General features: G+C 25.9%; 1 protein-coding gene across 4 annotated transcripts; it reads right to left on the bottom strand.

The window, feature by feature from the left end:
- Positions 1 to 4,116: 4,116 nt before the first annotated feature.
- LOC126895884 (uncharacterized) lies at positions 4,117 to 17,970 on the bottom strand. Of its 4 annotated transcripts, XM_050668186.1 has the most exons (8): positions 17,874 to 17,970; positions 17,658 to 17,740; positions 15,437 to 15,606; positions 6,836 to 7,957; positions 5,197 to 5,396; positions 4,974 to 5,126; positions 4,387 to 4,530; positions 4,117 to 4,300 (listed from the first exon to the last, which is right to left on the bottom strand). In XM_050668186.1, the coding sequence occupies exons 3-8, from the start codon at positions 15,597 to 15,599 to the stop codon at positions 4,271 to 4,273; spliced, it is 1,812 nt and encodes a 603-aa protein (XP_050524143.1). In that variant the 5' UTR covers positions 15,600 to 15,606; positions 17,658 to 17,740; positions 17,874 to 17,970; the 3' UTR covers positions 4,117 to 4,270. The 4 variants fall into 4 exon arrangements, with proteins under 4 accessions (XP_050524143.1, XP_050524142.1, XP_050524144.1 ...); XM_050668185.1 differs by having other exon boundaries at positions 17,658 to 17,906; XM_050668187.1 differs by having other exon boundaries at positions 17,710 to 17,906.
- Between the last annotated feature and the right edge of the window lie 1,734 nt (positions 17,971 to 19,704).

The raw sequence follows: 19,704 nt of genomic DNA, 5'->3' as shown, positions 1-19,704 counted from the left end.
ATTATGAAAAAATTATTAAAGATTTCGCTGCAAAAAAGGCAAGGCAAGTAAATTTTTAAAATTCCAAATTTTTAGATATTAATATATTATTTTTTTAATTAAAACAACCATATACAATACAAATTATGTTTGTATTTTATGTTTTATCCATGTAAAATTTTAAAATATATTTTATATACAGGGTGTTCAGTAAGTCAGGAAACCCGTTTTCTGAATTACTGAACATCCTGTATGTACAATGTACATTATATAACAATAACAAAGTTTCCACATTTAAGTTTATATAATATTTATATTTTTTAATATGTAAAATTAATTATTATTATAATATAAAAATTATTAATATTATAGAAAAAAAATTTGTATTAAAACATTCCCTCTTCTCCCCTAGGACGGGCCCGCCAGTTCCAAATATGAAGTGCACAGATAAGGGCGCTGCATTTTGCTTGCCCCGGGCGTCAAATGTCCTAGATCTGGCACTGACAAGCTGTATAAAAAGTGTTGATAATAAGGTACTCTCGATGATGAATGAGATGCCATGAAATATAAAACACTCGTGAGTCATATAATTATGAGAAAAATTTTGTTTTTAACACGCTTATATTAGTTTCACATGTATTTTGTTAATCGTTAAAAGTTGATTTTTGTGAAAATTTATAATAAAAAAAAATTTATATAAAAAATTTACTCAGTTGAGCGTATTATAAAATTTGAATATAATTGTAAAAATCCATTATTAATTCAAGAGAAACTAACAATCATTTTTAGCTTCGATGCGAAGCTGAGAAGGTATTGGTTTTACTAGGATGTGTTTTCTTTTTTTTTTTTTTTTGGTCTGTTACCACTTTTTCTCAGCTCTCACCGAACCGATTTCTTCAATGATACGTCAAAAGATCACAAATCGTATCTAGTCGAAGATATTACCCTTAAAAATTGAAAAAAATTTCCCTCATTCCCCGTAAATGGAGGAAACCTCCAAAAAAATTACAAATTTAAATATCGTTAATTTTCGAAATTTTTTCAATTTTTTTTACTAAAAACTGCTGTAACTTTTTCAAAAATGAACATATCAACATAATTCTTTTTTATATATATGCATAATATCATTACCTTTCATTTGGTATATTTTTTTCATAAATTTAACCCTTAACCTGCCCACAAGGGGGGATTTAAATGATAACTTTTTCACAATAAATTTACTTTTTTAACTTAAATTTTGAAAACGTTCCGGAAAATCTGACACTTTTTATATATACCTTAAATTAAAGCTAATGTAATATACTTTATCATGAAAAAAAAAAATTTCGGACTTTATCTTATCATCACGGTGAAAATGGCTACCGAATGCTATTTTTGTAATACCATAACTTTTTAAGCTCAATTTGCAAGTTTGAAATTGACATCATTAAATAGAAAAAATGGTATTTTTAAGATTAATATGCAATCAGGACATTTTATAATTGCCATTTATAGTGAATTTTTTATTTCATCCATTGTTAAATTTAGGTGAAACTAAAAATCATTTTTTTTTTAGATTTATGATTTATATAGCAACATGTTACGAAAAAATTAGGAATGTTATACTGTTGGTAGCACACACAAATAGAGTAAAAAAATTAATAAATTTTAAAGTAAAATTATATAATATCAAATCTAATTCGACAATATAGTTTAAAAATATTAGAAATGAATGATTTTAATTGTTTGTATGGATAAAGATGGTTAAGCTACATGTTTGGCAAAATAAATCGCGGCCTCAAAAAAAACACATAGTAAAATAATATTAACATGAATAAAAAATTTCTTCTCACGAGGGGAGACTATAGTGATGGGATCTTTGATATTTATTGAAGTTACTGAATCTAAATGAGATAATAATCAAATGATTTCAAAATTGTTATCTAACTCGAAAAAAAATGCAAAGTACTATTGGCCACAGGCGGATTCGAACTCGTACCCGAAGTGTGAAGACATAATTGTTAACGATTCAGCAACTGTTCATTGCATTTAACCGATGATAAAATTAGTTATTTAGGCTAAGTAAAATTTAAAAGTTACTTTTTTAACTTTAAATAAATATAGTTTAAAAAAACTAAAAAAACACGCTTTTAAAGCACATTGAACTAAAAAGTTTAAAATAATTTTTAAAATAAGTTTAAAATAATTATGAACAAAAAATACTAATATTATTGTGATAAAAGCATCGGGCGCTCAATATACGAAAAATATGGCACAAAGCACCCACGCTTTTATCACAATAACATTAGTATTTTTTGTTCATAATTATTTTAAAAATTATTTTAAACTTTTTAGTTCGATGTGCTTTAAAAGCGTGTTTTTTTAGTTTTTTTAAACTATATTTATTTTTCACTTTTTAGTTTCATGTTATGATAGTAGTTACTATCAATATCATGGTTGTAACGGGTAACGGGAAATCAGGGTTCGATTCCGGGGAGGGTGTCNTGGAAATCAGTGTTCGATTCCGGGGAGGGAGTCTTAGAAACGGTTACCACATCCAAGGAAAGCAGCAGCCGCGTAAATTACCCACTCCCGGAACATGGAAGTAGTGACGAAAAATGACGATACTGGATTCATCCTTTGTAATCGGAATGAATGAGTTCTACAAACAATGAGAACAATAGAACCCCGTTTCCTGACTTACTGAACACCTGTATATTTTTAATAGTAATTAGAATATATATATATATACAAGTAAAGCGACTTAAGTACGTAAACGTATCATGCACTAGGTATAACCGTATTTTGTGGGCGGGCGGGTCGGACTAACGTTATACCTGAGGTATAAACGGTGGTAGGAATATATAAATATATATACGTAAGGCGCATTAGACGCGGGCGGTATTGGTCAGTCAAAATAAAAATTTGTTTATATATATATAATATTGATGACAAGCACGCGTGTACGGGTACGATAACCAAAAATAAATTTTTATAGGAATAGTGTGCCGTCGTGATGTGAGCGAGGCGCGAGGAGGGGTGAATGCGTTATGACAGTCTAGTCTAGACGACGGAATATGCGATAACGCGTGGCGTTTGGAGAGTTACAAACATNCAGAGTGTTACAAACAATGAGAACAATAGAACCCCGTTTCCTGACTTACTGAACACCTGTATATTTTTAATAGTAATTAGAATATATATATATATACATGTAAAGCGACTTAAGTACGTAAACGTATCATGCACTAGGTATAACCGTATTTTGTGGGCGGGCGGGTCGGACTAACGTTATACCTGAGGTATAAACGATGGTAGGAATATATAAATATATATACGTAAGGCGCATTAGACGCGGGCGGTATTGGTCAGTCAAAATAAAAATTTGTTTATATATATATAATATTGATGACAAGCACGCGTGTACGGGTACGATAACTAAAAATAAATTTTTATAGGAATAGTGTGCCGTCGTGTGGTGAGCGAGGCGTGGGGAGGGGTGAATGCGTTATGACAGTCTAGTCTAGACGACGGAATATGCGATAACGCGTGGCGTTTGGAGAGTTACAAACATGCATACATACATACATACATACATACAGGTGAAACTAATATAAGCGTGTTAATAAAAGGGTGGGTGCTTTGTGTCATATTTTTCGTATATTGAGCGCCCGGCGCTTTTATCACAATAATACTAGTATTTATCGTTCATTATTGTTTTAAGCTTATTTTAAAAATTATTTTTAACTTTTAAGTTCGATGTGCTTTAAAAGCATGTTTTTTTAAACCATATTTTTAGTTTTTACTTTTATGTCATAACTTTACAAACATTTCTACCCCTTAAAAAGTTTCACAATAAAACACTGTCCAGCAACAGTGTACCTTGAGTTAATTTTTTTAGGGTGAAAATGAATGTTGTCCACATATAAGAAAATATATTATTAAAAACACAATTTAATATCTGTAATACATTTATAGATACAATACATTTAATAATACAATTTTATATATATATACATACACACTTTTTTTCAGATGACCGACATCAAAATTATAATATTTCAAACTAAATCTAAATAATTAGAATATTCCATAAATTAAAATTTTTCTTTTTTTTACAAAATAGAATGTTTATTAACTTATAGCTAACATACATAATATATTATTAAAACTCTTACATACTATTTATGTAAATAAAATGTTTAAAGTTTTCTGATAACATTGTTATTCGTTATAGAAAGTTGTAAACCTACAGATTTATGAACAATAATAAACACACATTCATTTCTGATATTATAAATTGTTTAATTTATTAGTGGTGACAAGTTCCTTCAGGCAAATCCTAAGTAACAAAAATATGTAAAATTTTAAAAATTTGTTTTAACTAAAAAAAAGACCTTATGATTTGGTAATATGTTATAAACATACTCTGTGAAGATTGCAAGTTGTAAGAAAAGATTGATTATCTAACAACCAGCCAAGCTGTAGAGCGCAACTGTAGTGAATGCTTGATTTACAATGACGAGCAGTACATCCTATACTTGCTCCATTAATTCCACAAAAAACACAAGCCTATAAAATGATGAGCAATTACTTCAAAATATTTTTTAAATTTGGCGAGTGGATGGAAATAAAATGTTGTCATGTTTTAAAAATTTTTTAAGAAAACAATTTAAAGTTTAATCACAATATAATAATTTAATAAATGAAAAAAAAAATTATGTTTAAATTGCACATGCAATAATTTATACAAATTTATCAGGTATATAGAATAAATCCCTAATTATAAGTAGGGATTTATTCTGGGGAATATACAATGAAAATTTTTAACTAACCCATCTAACAGAAATAATATTTCTTTTCCATGTAATTTTTTTTGAGGGGATGTTTCCCCCTTATCAACACTTAATTACGTTACATGTTACAGACATTTATTTACTACTTAATTTTTATGTACATAACTCATTTTTAAAAATTTCATGCCTTCTTTTTTTTTTTTTTTTTAATGAACTTACAGTGTTTTTTGCTGCTTTTACACAATCTTCCAAACCAAACAATTTTGTACCAATCATATAAACACCAGAAGCCCAAACTAAACAGTTTTCATGACTCCATATTTCAATAAATACTTCTGAAGTGTCACTATTACTTATATTGGATTTGGTTTTCTTAACATGATTTTAATAATTAATTTTACTTTTAGAGTCAAATGTTCATAATGTAATAAAATATTAGTACCTTTCGTTTTGCATTATCATTCTTTTTAATTGCATGCTTTGGCAGGCTAACATAATAAGGACCAAATAAATCACCTACTGGGTCATAACCTATATCTCTAACATGTGGTCCTCTTGAACAAAAGACACATTGCCATCCATTACTTTCTAATTTATCAACATCTGGTTTTTCTTCTCCATTTGTAATACTAGACTTGTACACTGAAATAATATTTATACTTAGTTAATGAGATATTATGAAGTATAGATAACAATTTTAGTTAAATAATTATACCATATTATAATACAATACATTAATGGGTGATTACTATTTTATTTTAAATAGTCATTATTTTTAAAGTAGTTAGATTCCTCAATAAACAAATGATTAATCGTAATTTGCAAAATATTACTGAATTTTTCTCTAAAATTTATTGAATAACTAAATAATTAAGTGTCATAAGCAGTGGCGTAGCTAGAAAGTTTAAAAGGGCATCTCCCCAAAATTTTGAAAATTTTTTAGGAAAATTTTATAAAAATAAGAGATGATTTTAGTTTGTCTTAAACTGATTTTAAACTCTTATCATTAATTTGTTAGTTGATCTTATCTTATTGTTAACAATCTAAATTTAATAATTATTCAATATTTGATAAGTACCCAGATAACAATTTTGAATTATTAATATTTTCAAAATATAAAAAAAATACAATGTGATTAATTTATTATTTATTACTAAGATTTTTTAAAAATAATAATTTAGAGAGTTTTTTCAGCTTATTAAAGTAATATTTTTTTCTCAATTTATGTAATTAAATACTTTTTAGGACTATTTCTTATATCTTACAAAGAGATACAAGCTTATTTTTTTTAAATGGCAACTTACATGTGTCACTGGCTCATATAATAGAAAATTATTAATAAATAAAATGACTAGTCTATAACAAATTTTGAACCAGTAGTTTAATAATGAATATTTTTAGAGTGGAAGTAGCAAAGAAATGCATAACAATAAAAATAATATAAACTGTAACTTACTTCCAGACTAAATTTTAAAATATTAACAACTTCTGAAATACTGATTCAAGAATTGTTATCCACCAAATACATTTTCTTAATTGGATTATTTTCTAACATTTAANGTTATCCACCAAATACATTTTCTTAATTGGATTATTTTCTAACATTTAATCTATTGAAATATGTATGTAACTTATATTAGTAGTATAAATTATTGTAAATAACTATACCTCATAGTTCACAATGTTTTAAAAAATCTAATAACTTTTAAATTTGAAAAAATCTTTTGAAAGTTATTAGATTTGTCATAACAGTATATATGCATTATACTTATTATTGTTGTCCAACAATCTTAGCTGTTGAGATTTATAAATAAAAAGTTATTGTTATAAATATTACTCTATTGTAAATTTGACATTTCCAGTTAGAATTATAAGTAAATTAATCTATAATAAAATACTAAAATTAAGAGTATCATAAAAAAAAATAAACTTGAATATGTTCTTACTGAAAAATACTAAAAATAAGTAAGGATTTTTTATTTATAATAGATTCTTTAGTAATTTAATGAAATCCTAAAAATTCAAATGTAATTCTCCAAATAAACACTAAAATTTTTCTTGAATAAATAAAAAAAACTTACAATAATTTTTTCTAATGTTTATGTTACGGCCATCTAATGAGTCTTCATCTTCTGGAATACTCCGATTAACTACAACAAAACTCGTAGGATTATCAATATTTCCATTTATCCTGATTAAAGGACCTTTATTTTTTTTCAACATGTCATTAGCTTTAGTTTTTTCTTGGACTTGTTGAACTTTCTTTAATTTTTTTATCGGTTTCTTATTTTTAGAATACGATCTTTTATTAGAATTTGTTGTAAGTGGCTTTGATTTCTCTTCTTTAGTTAACAAACTGTAATTTATGTTAGTACATTCATCGACACCACCAAATAGTTCTTCTAATTTATTTTCAACTTCCAAAAATTGAGATTGTTTATCATGAATTTTTGAAGATTTTTCAGATAAATCTTCTTGTTTCATGTGGTCACTTTTTGGACCAGGGGATGGAGATTTTAAAATTTTTTCAACAGATTCTGCTCTCATTGTTGATGGTGATGGAGATTTGCTTGATGTTGCTATCTTAATAGCAGATGTTTTTTCTGTTTCATTTGTTTGAAAAATATTTTCCAACATTTTTTCGACATGATTAGTATCTGTGATTTCTAATTTATTAGGACTTTTTTCAATAGTTTTAAAACACTTTACAACTTTTTGTTTATTATCTTTTTTACCATCATTAATTTTAACTTTATTTTGTAAAATAGAATTATCAGATTTCAGTACTAATGGAGTGTCATTGTCACATCTTTCAGATTTAATCTTAGCAAGAGGATTATGTGCAATGACACTAGGTTTATCATCCAATTTAGATAAAGTAACTAGACCATTAATTTGTTCTTTTGTTTTAGGCAATGAAATATTCTCTGGTTTATGAGATGATAAATCAATTGATACTTGCTGCGGTTCTTTTTTATGTTTAGTAAGATCAAGCTGAACTGACTGAGGTAATGAAAAACTGGATGTTAAATTTGCTGCATGAGCTGGACTAGGAGATGGCGGCCCAGTTCTAGATGGTGGAGGCATATTAGTTCTTGCATCCATCCAACGATCAATAATAGGTGTGTGTTGAGGTTTATGCATTTGAAGGGAACCTACATTATGAATTGAAGTATATGGAGTATTTCTGTAAGCAGCCATATCTACAAGAAAAAACTTTAATATAACTAAAAAACTTAGCACAGTGCGGATATGACATAGTTGGGTCAAGAATAATGATATCTGACAGTGATTAAAATCACTATCATAAAAAATCACTTTGATGCAAATCTGTAGTGTTTAATTAAAAAAAATTAGTGGATTATTCCAAAAGCTACCTGATCCCCACTTTTTTAGCTTCGATGCGAAGCTGAGAAGGTATTAATTTTACTATGATGTGTTTTTTTTTTTTTGTGTCTGTATACGCTCAATCTCAGCTCTCACTGAACCGATTTTGATGAAAAATATGTCAAAAGATCACAAATCGTATCTAGTTGAAGACATTACCCTCAAAAATTGAAAAAAAATCCCTCGTTCCTCGTAAACGGGGGAAATCCCCCAAAAAATTACAAATTTAAAAATCGCTAATTTTCGATATTTTTTCATTTTTTTTTACTTAAAATTGCCATAACTTTTTTAAAAATGACCGAATCAATATAATTTTTTTTTTTATAGATACCTTAGATAATTACCTATCATTTTATATATTTTTGTGAACATTTAACCCTTTAACAGCCCAAAGGATGGGGTTTCAAAATGGTAACTTTTTTACAAAAAATTAACTTTTTCAACTTAACTTTTGAAAATGTTCCGGAAAGACTGACAATTTTATATATACCTTAAATTAAAGCTAATGTAATATACTTTAATTTGAAAAAAAAAAATTTGACCTCTGGACTTGTCTTCATGGTGAAAATGACTACCGTATGCAAAAATATGCTATTTTTGTGAAAAAATTCTTGATATTATATTTTACATTTTTTAACATTATGTTGCTATAACTTTTTAAAAAATGCATGAATCAACTTTATTCTTTAATGATAAATACTTTATATATACTTCTTTCATTCGACATACTTTTTTTTAAAATCGGACCATTTCCCTTTATACAGGGGGGGTGCAAACCTTTTAAAATGCGTATAGAAAGTAGAACTTTTTCAACTTAACTTTTGAAAATGTTCCGGAAAGACTGACACTTTTATATATATCTTAAATTAAAGCTTATGTAATATACTTTAATTTGAAAAAAAAAAATTTGACCTCTGGACTTGTCTTCGTGGTGAAAACGGACATCAAAGTTAAAGAAAAACGTACGATTTCCGTGAAAAAAATCTCGATTTTATATGTTATATTATTTAATTTATATTTTATATAACTTTTGGAAAAATGTATGGATCAATATTATTATTTTTTTATAATAAATATTTATATACCCCTTTCATCTGGCACGCTTTTTTTGTAAATCGGATCATACCCCTTTAACAAGGGGGGTCAAAACTTTAAACATGCGTATTGTTACTAAGATATTTTCAATTTAATTTTTGAAAGTATTCCGGAAATACTGACACTTTTATATATATCTTAAATTAAAGCTTATGTAATATACTTTAATTTGAAAAAAAAAAATTTGACCTCTGGATTTGTCTTCATGGTGAAAATGACTACCGTATGCAAAAATATGCTATTTTTGTGAAAAAATTCTTGATATTATATTTTACATTTTTTAACATTATGTTGCTATAACTTTTTAAAAAATGCATGAATCAACTTTATTCTTTAATGATAAATACTTTATATATACTTCTTTCATTCGACATACTTTTTTTTAAAATCGGACCATTTCCCTTTATACAGGGGGGGTGCAAACCTTTTAAAATGCGTATAGAAAGTAGAACTTTTTCAACTTAACTTTTGAAAATGTTCCGGAAAGACTGACACTTTTATATATATCTTAAATTAAAGCTTATGTAATATACTTTAATTTGAAAAAAAAAAATTTGACCTCTGGACTTGTCTTCGTGGTGAAAACGGACATCAAAGTTAAAGAAAAACGTACGATTTCCGTGAAAAAAATCTCGATTTTATATGTTATATTATTTAATTTATATTTTATATAACTTTTGGAAAAATGTATGGATCAATATTATTATTTTTTTATAATAAATATTTATATACCCCTTTCATCTGGCACGCTTTTTTTGTAAATCGGATCATACCCCTTTAACAAGGGGGGTCAAAACTTTAAACATGCGTATTGTTACTAAGATATTTTCAATTTAATTTTTGAAAGTATTCCGGAAATACTGACACTTTTATATATATCTTAAATTAAAGCTTATGTAATATACTTTAATTTGAAAAAAAAAAATTTGACCTCTGGACTTGTCTTCGTGGTGAAAACGGACATCAAAGTTAAAGAAAAACGTACGATTTCCGTGAAAAAAATCTCGATTTTATATGTTATATTATTTAATTTATATTTTATATAACTTTTGGAAAAATGTATGGATCAATATTATTATTTTTTTATAATAAATATTTATATACCCCTTTCATCTGGCACGCTTTTTTTGTAAATCGGATCATACCCCTTTAACAAGGGGGGTCAAAACTTTAAACATGCGTATTGTTACTACGATATTTTCAATTTAATTTTTGAAAGTATTCCGGAAATACTGACACTTTTAAATATATCTTAAATTAAAGCTTATGTAATATACTTTAATGTGAAAAAAAAAAATTTGACCTCTGGATTTGTCTTCATGGTAAAAATGACTACCGTATGCAAAAATATGCTATTTTTGTGTTAAAATTCTGGGTTTTGTATTTTATTTTATTTTAAAATACCTGACAAGGGGAGTACAGATTTTCATAAATATTATATAAATTAAAATTGATATAGTATAGATAGTTAAACTTATTTAAATATGTTTGTTTCTTTTAAGTCGAGAAAAATAACTTTGAAATTTGAACTAGCTTAAATAGCCAATTTTTCAACCGCCGGAAGCAACGTACGGTTGCCGAGTTGGTAAAATTTATGTTTTACACGCTTGGGGTACGAGGTTCCAACCCGCATATGGCAATGAATTTTTTGCATTTTTTCTTAATTCTTTTTAAGTTAGTATAAATTTTAACTCGTTTGATTTTTATCACATTTAGATTCAATAACTTCAATAAAGATCAAGGATCCCATCACTTTAGTCGCCCCTTGCAAGAAGAAATTTCTTATTCGTATTAAAATTATTTTACTATATTTTAAGTTTTCGCTTCGATGCAAAGCCGAGAAGATATTTTTTTGTGACTATCATTTATTTTCTCTGCTCTAACTTGACCTACTTTTTTCAACAATACGTCAAATTACTACAATTCGTATCTAGTTGAAGATATTACTCTCAAAAATTGAAAAAAAAATTCTAATTTATCAATTAAACAGTTAGTTATTACATCGTCTCCATAAAGACAATTAAAATCATTAATTTCTAATGTTTTCAAAATATTTATTAACGAATGAAGTTTGATATGATAGGTTTCAACTACAAAATTAAATCATTTTACTTTGTAATTTAATAATTTTATTACTCTGTTTGTGTGTGCTACTATTAGACTATAATATTCAAATTTTTTTCTAACGTGTTGCTATATAAATCATTTCTAAAAAAAATGATTGTTTTTTCTCCTGAATTAACAATTGATTTTTACAAATATAATCAAATTTTATAATAAACTCAATTGAGTAAATCTTTTTAACAACTTTGTTTTGATTGGTACATTTAGTTAAAGTAAATCATTAAAATTAATTAAGTTCTCAATATTTCAATTATAGAATCTTTTCAACAAACAACAAAAGTTCCTAGGAAATTATTACTATTACTTCTATTTAAGTTATCTATTACCATAAAAATGCAAAAAAATATTGAGCTTTTCTGATAAATTTACAATAAATAGTAATTATAAAACTTTCTGACTGCATATTGATCTTAACGATACAATTTTTTTAATTGTCATAAAATTTTCTATTTAATTATGTCAATGTCAAACTTACCAATTGAGCTAAAAGTTATGGTAAAATAAATTTTTTTTTTTTTTTATAAACATTTACAACAATCAACTTTAAACGATTAACAAAATTGGTTAAATATGTCATTTTCCTTATTTTTAACTTATTAATAATCAAATTAATATTAAATATTATATCAAATCAGTATTAATTTAAAACAATTTTTTTTGTTCTTAATTATTTTTTTTTATATGTAAAAACTATTTTTTAATAATATTAAAACTTAGAAGTTATAGAAAAAGTCTAATTGCACATTTTAAAACATCGCGAAAAGTTGATTTAGAATAGTATATTTTTGTTTCTGATGGAAGTTCCTTGTAGTCCAGTGTATAAAACTTATAACTTTGTTAATTGTTATAACTTTATCAAAAATGACCAAATCAGTATATTTTTTTTTATTTAGATGCATGTCTTTATCTATCATTTGGTTTTTTTTATAAATCTAACCCTTTACCTGCCCACAAGAGGGATTCAAAATATTAACTTTTTTTTTTTTAGTTAAAGTAAATCATTAAAATTAATTCAGTTCTGGATATTTCAATAGTAGAATCTTTTTAAATATCAAAAATTACTTAGAAATGATTACTATGATTTCTATTTAAGTGTTCTATTACGATAAAAATGCAAAAAATAATGAGTTTTTCTGATAAATTTACAATAAATAATAATTATAAAACTTTCTGACTGCATATTAATCTTAAAAATAACATTGTTTTAATTCTCATAAAATTTTCTATTTAATGATTCATTCTAGTCAACGAAGGAGTAATTTTGCAGAATAGCAGAAAAAATTCCCAACAAACTTTTTTTTTTTTTGTTTTAATTAGGCAATTGGTGGATTATTCCAAAAGCAACATCAACTCTTATTTCTTTAATTATATCATGATTAGTAGTTCTTTGATTTTAAAATATAATATTTGAATATATACTAATTATAATTATTAAATTTAGTATGAAATTGATATTTAATATTGTAATTTAAACGGAGAAATTATAAAAATAATAAAGAAGTTATATTTTGCTTTACTTTTACGTGTATAAAAATTTAAAGGGCTTGATACAATAATTTTCAATAAAAACTGTTTGTTACTATAAAAAAATGCACTGGACTACAAGGAACTTTCATCAGAAGCAAAAATATACTTTTCTAAATCAACTTTTCGCGTTGTTTTCAAATCTGCAAGTAGACTATTTCTATCACTTCTAATTTTTTATATTATTACTAATTATATATATAAAATAATAATTAAAAGAAAAAAAAATTTGTTTTCAAATTATTACTGATTTGATTTTTAATATGTTAAAAATAATCAGTCCAAATTTTCAATTTTAACCTATTTTTTTGGTTCTTTAAAGTTGATGAAAAATTTTTGATAAAGATTTATGAAAGTTTATAGTAAAATAAATTGAATATATTACCATAACTTTTAGCTCAATTACAAGTTTAAAATTGACATCTAGGCCAGTCAACAAAGGAAAAATTGCGGAAAAAATTTTGTTTTTTTAAAAGTTGAATTAAAATATGTATAATGACATACTAATAGTCCTCAAGATTGGAATTGAGCTTTTTTTTTAAATCCTCGCAAAAGTTCAAAAATATGAGCTTTCTTAATTTTCTCAAAAAAAAATATTTAACTTACAAAAAAAAGTTTCGCACAAAAGTTGTTTAAAAGACAATTATAAATAAAAATATAATCTTATATTTTTTCATTTAAACAAATATTTTTCGAGTTACATTACATTTAATATGAGTAATAAAATTTATATTCCATTTTTTTCATTTTACGGTTACTTTTTATCATGTTATACTTACATTAGACACAATGTTATAAATGCATATGTGTGTATGTGTGAGTTTATTTATTTATTGTATCATTAAAGTGTAGTGTATATTGAGATACAACCGATAGAGTAGGTAATTGATTTGACGCTATATTATTTAAACCCAACTAAACGCTAAATTGTACATTCCGAAATAACAATCATATTATGTCAATTGCCACCGGAATATCTGGTAATATTTTTCTTTTTCTTTGCCTTAATCCCAACTACTTGGGGTCGGGCACCCTTATCCTAAGATTCCACTTGACACGATCTCCCACATCTTCTACGCTCACATCAGCTGTCCTCAAATCGCATTCAATAGCATCCCTCCATCTCTTTTTTGGTCTTCCTCTATCTCTTCTTCCTTCAACATTCATTTCTATAACTGTTCTTACAGCTTTCGATTCTTCTTTCCTCATACCATGACTAAACAATCTAAGTCTATTTTCTGTCATCTTATCCACGATTGACGCAACACCTATACTTCCTCTTATATGCTCGTTCCTTATCCTATCTTCTCTAGTCACTCCACTCATCCAACTAAGCATTCTCATCTCTGCTACACTTATTCTCTGCTCTACTTTCTTATCAACCGCCCAACACTATTAACCATACATCATAGCTGGCCTCACAATTTCATACTAAATTTAAAAACTATAATTAGTATTTATTCATATATTATATTTTAAAATCAAAGAACTACTAATCAGGATATAATTAAAGAAATAAGAGTTCATGTTGCTTTTAAAATATTTCACCAATTTCTCTAAAGGAAACACTATCTACAGATTTGCATCGAAGCGTTTCTTATGATAGTGATTTTAATCACTGTCAGATATCATCTATACTTGTCCCATCTATGCCTCGTCCACACTGTGCCTCGACCCCACTGTGCTACCGTTTTTTTTTATTTATATACTGATTACAAGTTTTATAATTTATAAGTGTAATATATGAATAAATATATATTTATATAATATAAATATTATAAAGGAATTGGTGTTATTTTAAAAAAAAAAGTATGTTGAATGAAAGACGGATATAAATATTATTTCTCATAAAAAAATTGTGTTGATCCATACACTTTTCAATTATTTTTCAACNAAAAATTGTGTTGATCCATACACTTTTCAATTATTTTTCAACTATTTCAATGTTAAAGCATTATAAAGTTAAAAATGTAAAAATAAAATTGAACATTTTCACACACAAAATAGCATTTGGTAACTATTTTCATTATATTATAATATATTACATTATCTTTAATTTAAGATATATATAAAAGTGTCAGAGATTCCATAACACTTTCAAAAGTTAATTTTTTATGAAAAAATGTCATTTTAAATCCTCCCCAATGAGCAGGTAAGATATAGAAAAAAAAAATACCAAATGATAAGTAAAGACAACTTGCATCTATAAAAAAAAAAAAAATATTTGGTCATTTTTAAAAAAGTTATGGCTGTTTTAAGTGAAAAAAATTGAAAAATTTAGCGATTTTTAAATTTTTTGGAGATTTCCCCCATTTACGGGGAACAAGGGAAATTTATTCAATTTTTGAGGGTAATGTCTTCGATTAGATACAATATGTGATCTTTTGACGTATCGTTGAAAGAAATCGGTTTGGTGAATGCTGAAAAAAAGTAATAACAGACAAAAAAAAACACATCATAGTAAAACTAATACCTTCTCAGCTTTGCATTGAAGCTAAAACAATTTATTAGGTATTTTTTTTATTAAAATGTATGAAACTATAATAGTTTACCTTGTTTAGCTAACCATGATGATAGTTGATGTGATATTGGTGGTGGTTGGAATGTAAGTGGGTGAGGTAGAGAAGGTGAAGCAGTTGTTGATAAATGATGTTTTTGAGGTGCAGGGGCTGCAGGAGGTAAATGGTGATATGATGGAAATCTTCCTTCCGACATGTTTAACCTAATATAAGTTAAATAATAACTTAATAAGTGGTTATAATAAAAGAGTTCATTACAAAAAAATTGAAAATAAAAATTAATTATAGTACCTATATAAAAACAATAATAATTAAAAAATAATACTGTAATACTCATTAATAAAAACTGAAAATAAATATATATATATATATATATATAATCTCAAAAATGTATACCAAATTAAATATATGTTGTCCACTAAATAAAAATGATAGTTTTACAAAATAAATGTTTGGTTCACTTAGTCTTGAATTCATGTTAACATAACTTAACCTTTAACAATTCTTTAAAAACTATGGTTTTTAAGTTCATTTGACATTTCAGACTTATTAGAAAAACAATAACATGCTACAGATATTAGTAATCTTTAAATAAAACTAGGAATTATACAAAACAATAATTTTAAGTAAAGCGAACATTCTTTTACTCAATATAATTATTAGGGTCAACGGAATGCCATTGGGGCCATGGTCTCACCATAGCTATGTCTCTCATGTTCTCTTTTATCAAACTCATATTCTATATATTCCATTTTACTTTTACCAAACCTTAATTTATTTCCCTTAAGAACTAATGTTCCCTCACATGTTAAGCCATTAGTTAACTTCCGCCCTATTCTCCTATTAACTCTACAGGTTGATAGATTAAGGATAAGAAACTCTTTTTTCTCAGAAACTATTGAACATTTTCAGTTTAGATAAAAAAATATATTGTTTAATTTAAAAAACTCTACAATATTATGTAGTTAAATAATTTTTTTCCATCCTTTCTGGGTTAATGATTTCAATTTCAATTTTCTTTAATAAGAACATTAATTTTTAGTAAAAAAATGTGATAGAAAAATAAATTTCAAATATTTTTGTTTTTATAATATCTTTTTTTTTAATTTTGATCAATATTTTATTGATAATTTGTTGTTTAGCATACTGCAGTAGCCATTACTTCATGATTGCATAAATCATAAATATCATAAAGTCAATAATCATAAACAAAAATCAATAATCATAAAGTGATGTTGCATAAACAGGTTTTTCTTATTATCATATCTATTATTTACTAGAACAAAAATAAATAACAATGATAATTTATAAGCCACTAAAACAAATTATTCATATCTCCAGTACTATGAAAATTATATTAATGATAAATTTCTATTTTAAATCTGAATCTTTAAAAAAAATTTAAAACGGTTGGGTTGGATTGAATAAAAAAAATTATTAGAAAAAATTTGTTTGACATTTTTCTTTATATCATATTATTCTACTAATAATTGGGGTCTCATTAAAGAAAATTAATGTTAATGTTTCTTTTGTTAAATGTTAAAAAAAAAATGACTCAACTACATATTATTGTAGAGTTTTATGAATCAAACTATATTTTCTTATATAAAAGTTGAAAATATTCAGTAGTTTCTATGAAAATTATTATCTTATCCTTAATTGATCACTCTGTATATCATCATAATTTCATCCATTACTATAGAAAATAGATAAGGGCATAAAGCAGAAGCTAGGTGTATACCTACCTTAACTCTGAAATTCTGTTTTTCACACACTTTTCATATTATTACAAGTACTTTAATAAATATCTTCTATTACATAAATTTACATTATTTAACTCCTTATCTCTTTAAAATTTTTCTCCACAATCTGCCATATACCTTCTCTATTTTAATTTTCTTAAAAAGTTTTTTCAACCAACTTATGCATAGATCCCCTGACATTTTCCACACTTCTACTGGCGACACTTTATCAAGCTCTACTGCTTTTTTCTTTTTATTCAATTTCACAGCCTCCCATTAAATCTATGAGTCCTTAATTCCACGATATAACTATTACAGCATCTCTTGTCTACTCCACATTCAGTAATTTTTCAAATTTTTTTTACTTTTTTCATCTCTTTTTTTGTATCCTCATCATTTGTAAACACCCTCTTATCATTTTTTTACACCATTTATTTTAAATATCCTTGGATCTTTATATTAAGTAAACTTAATATTAAAAAACCCTAATTGAAATACAAATTATGAATTACCTTACGGTTAAGAATACTTTTATTGAAATTAGAAGATATTAGATGATCTAACCGACTCTTTTTGGAGTAGTGACGCCCATTTCCTAAAGCAAACGTTTGGTGATCATATTTTTAAAAATGATTATATGAACCAATACTAAATATAAACTTTAAAAAATGTAAAAGATTAAAGAAAAACATTGATAATTATCAAATTTGAATGTAACATATCGGTACCATTTGTTGTTGGTAGTATCGAGTATTTTGTAATCTCACCAATAAATTTTATCTTTATATTAGTACATCACCAATAAAATATTGATACCCTAATGGACTACTTCTCCTCACCATATTTGGCTGCACTACAAATTTCTATATTAAAACGTCTTTGGAAACCTTTATGTTTTCATTGATATACATGGGTGGGTAACTTTTGTTCCAATGAACATTGAAACAAAAGTTCAATGGATCAAATAAGACTTGGAACAAATAGATCATTGAAAAAAGATGGAATTTTATAGATTTTTATAAAAACACTTTTGAAATAAATGTTAATTTGTAAAAATAGTAACGGGAAAAAATTATCAATTTATAATAATAATAATATCATACCTATTCTGCAATTAGGAATGTCGAATTGTATTGATAAATAATGTTACGTAATTTTTTTTTGGAAACGCTTTATTCACTTAACATCATAGAAAAGATTTTATTCACAATTAAAATATTTTTATAATAATCACTGTCAGATATCGTCTATACTTGTCACAACTATGCCACGTTAACACTGTGCTGCGACCCCATTGTGTTATCGTTTTATTTAATCATTTTACCTTATTATTAAAATTATAAATAATTCTTCTAAATGTTAAACAGTGATGGAATATTACTTTATATTTATTGGAATGTTTGATTAAATTAAACACTGTTATTAATATTTAATTTAAATGAGTATTACTCAGAATAGAGATAAAATCTCTGTATGCGGTAAAAACTGTTTTCCAATAATTTACTGTTTCATAAATTTTTTTGATTAATTTAAGTTCCTATGATATTAATTTGTTATTATCCTATTTGTATTACACGTATGTTGCTATGATGGCCTTACCATTAACATGTAATAGTCATGTGGAACTAATAATAGATAGATAAAATATTATATTTATGAAAATGTAATAATATAAAGATATAATTAAAACAAAATAAAAGGTTTAAAATAAGAACAAAATAAAAAAACAATAAAGTAATAAGTGACAGTAAAACTTATTGTCAAAAACATATAACAAAAAATGAGATTACCTACAATGCTCCCGAGGAACTTTCTCCGACAATTCAATCCATTCCGCCTTACATACTAAAAAATTTCATTTTTCTTTTTAAAAATCTAATTCAAAGTTTATAGTTCATTAGTTTTTAAAAATGTTTAAAAATATATTTACTTCCCTCTTTAAGACGATAGACTGTATTAAATTGTTAAACGAAATAGTCACAAAAGTAAAAGTGCTAAGGCGATCTTAAAAAATGTCAATGTTGCTGTCACTGGTCAAAAAGTAAAAAGAACAGATAGCCATGGCTGAGCTCTAAAATTTTATTAAATGATGCTGCAGTAGTGGCAATTAGGCAAAGGCCGACAAGATGTCTACTTGTTTCAAATACCATAAGACAGGACATGTACCCCGAGAGAGCCCTGCTAGGCAAACAACAGTAACTTGTTTTATAGTATTGAGACAATATTCAATTAAGAAACCTATCAATTTTGTCACATGTCTTTCTATGAACATTGAGGAGCTGAGTTGTACAAACATAACAGTAAAGAAACTGGAAGAAGTAGAAAGCAGCATAATGGAACAAGTAATGTCCTTAAACATCTGTTTTCTGTATCAACTAGAAATCACTGTCTTTTTTATATTATTTTGAAATATACCTCTTACTACCATAATCATTCCCTGAATAGAATAGTTCATTTGCTAAAGAACTTGTAATTATTAGCAACCCACTGATGCTGATTGAACTTATACTATTAGTATATACATTAGGGTGGCCCTCAAAAATCGAATGTCTTTTTTTT

The sequence above is a fragment of the Daktulosphaira vitifoliae genome, unplaced genomic scaffold (assembly GCF_025091365.1).
Source record: "Daktulosphaira vitifoliae isolate Bord-2020 unplaced genomic scaffold, ASM2509136v1 Scaffold_1, whole genome shotgun sequence".
In the NCBI taxonomy this organism is placed as follows: domain Eukaryota; kingdom Metazoa; phylum Arthropoda; class Insecta; order Hemiptera; family Phylloxeridae; genus Daktulosphaira; species Daktulosphaira vitifoliae.
The sequence above is the reverse complement of the archived record's forward strand: the minus strand, read 5'-3'. Positions and strand labels throughout refer to the sequence as shown.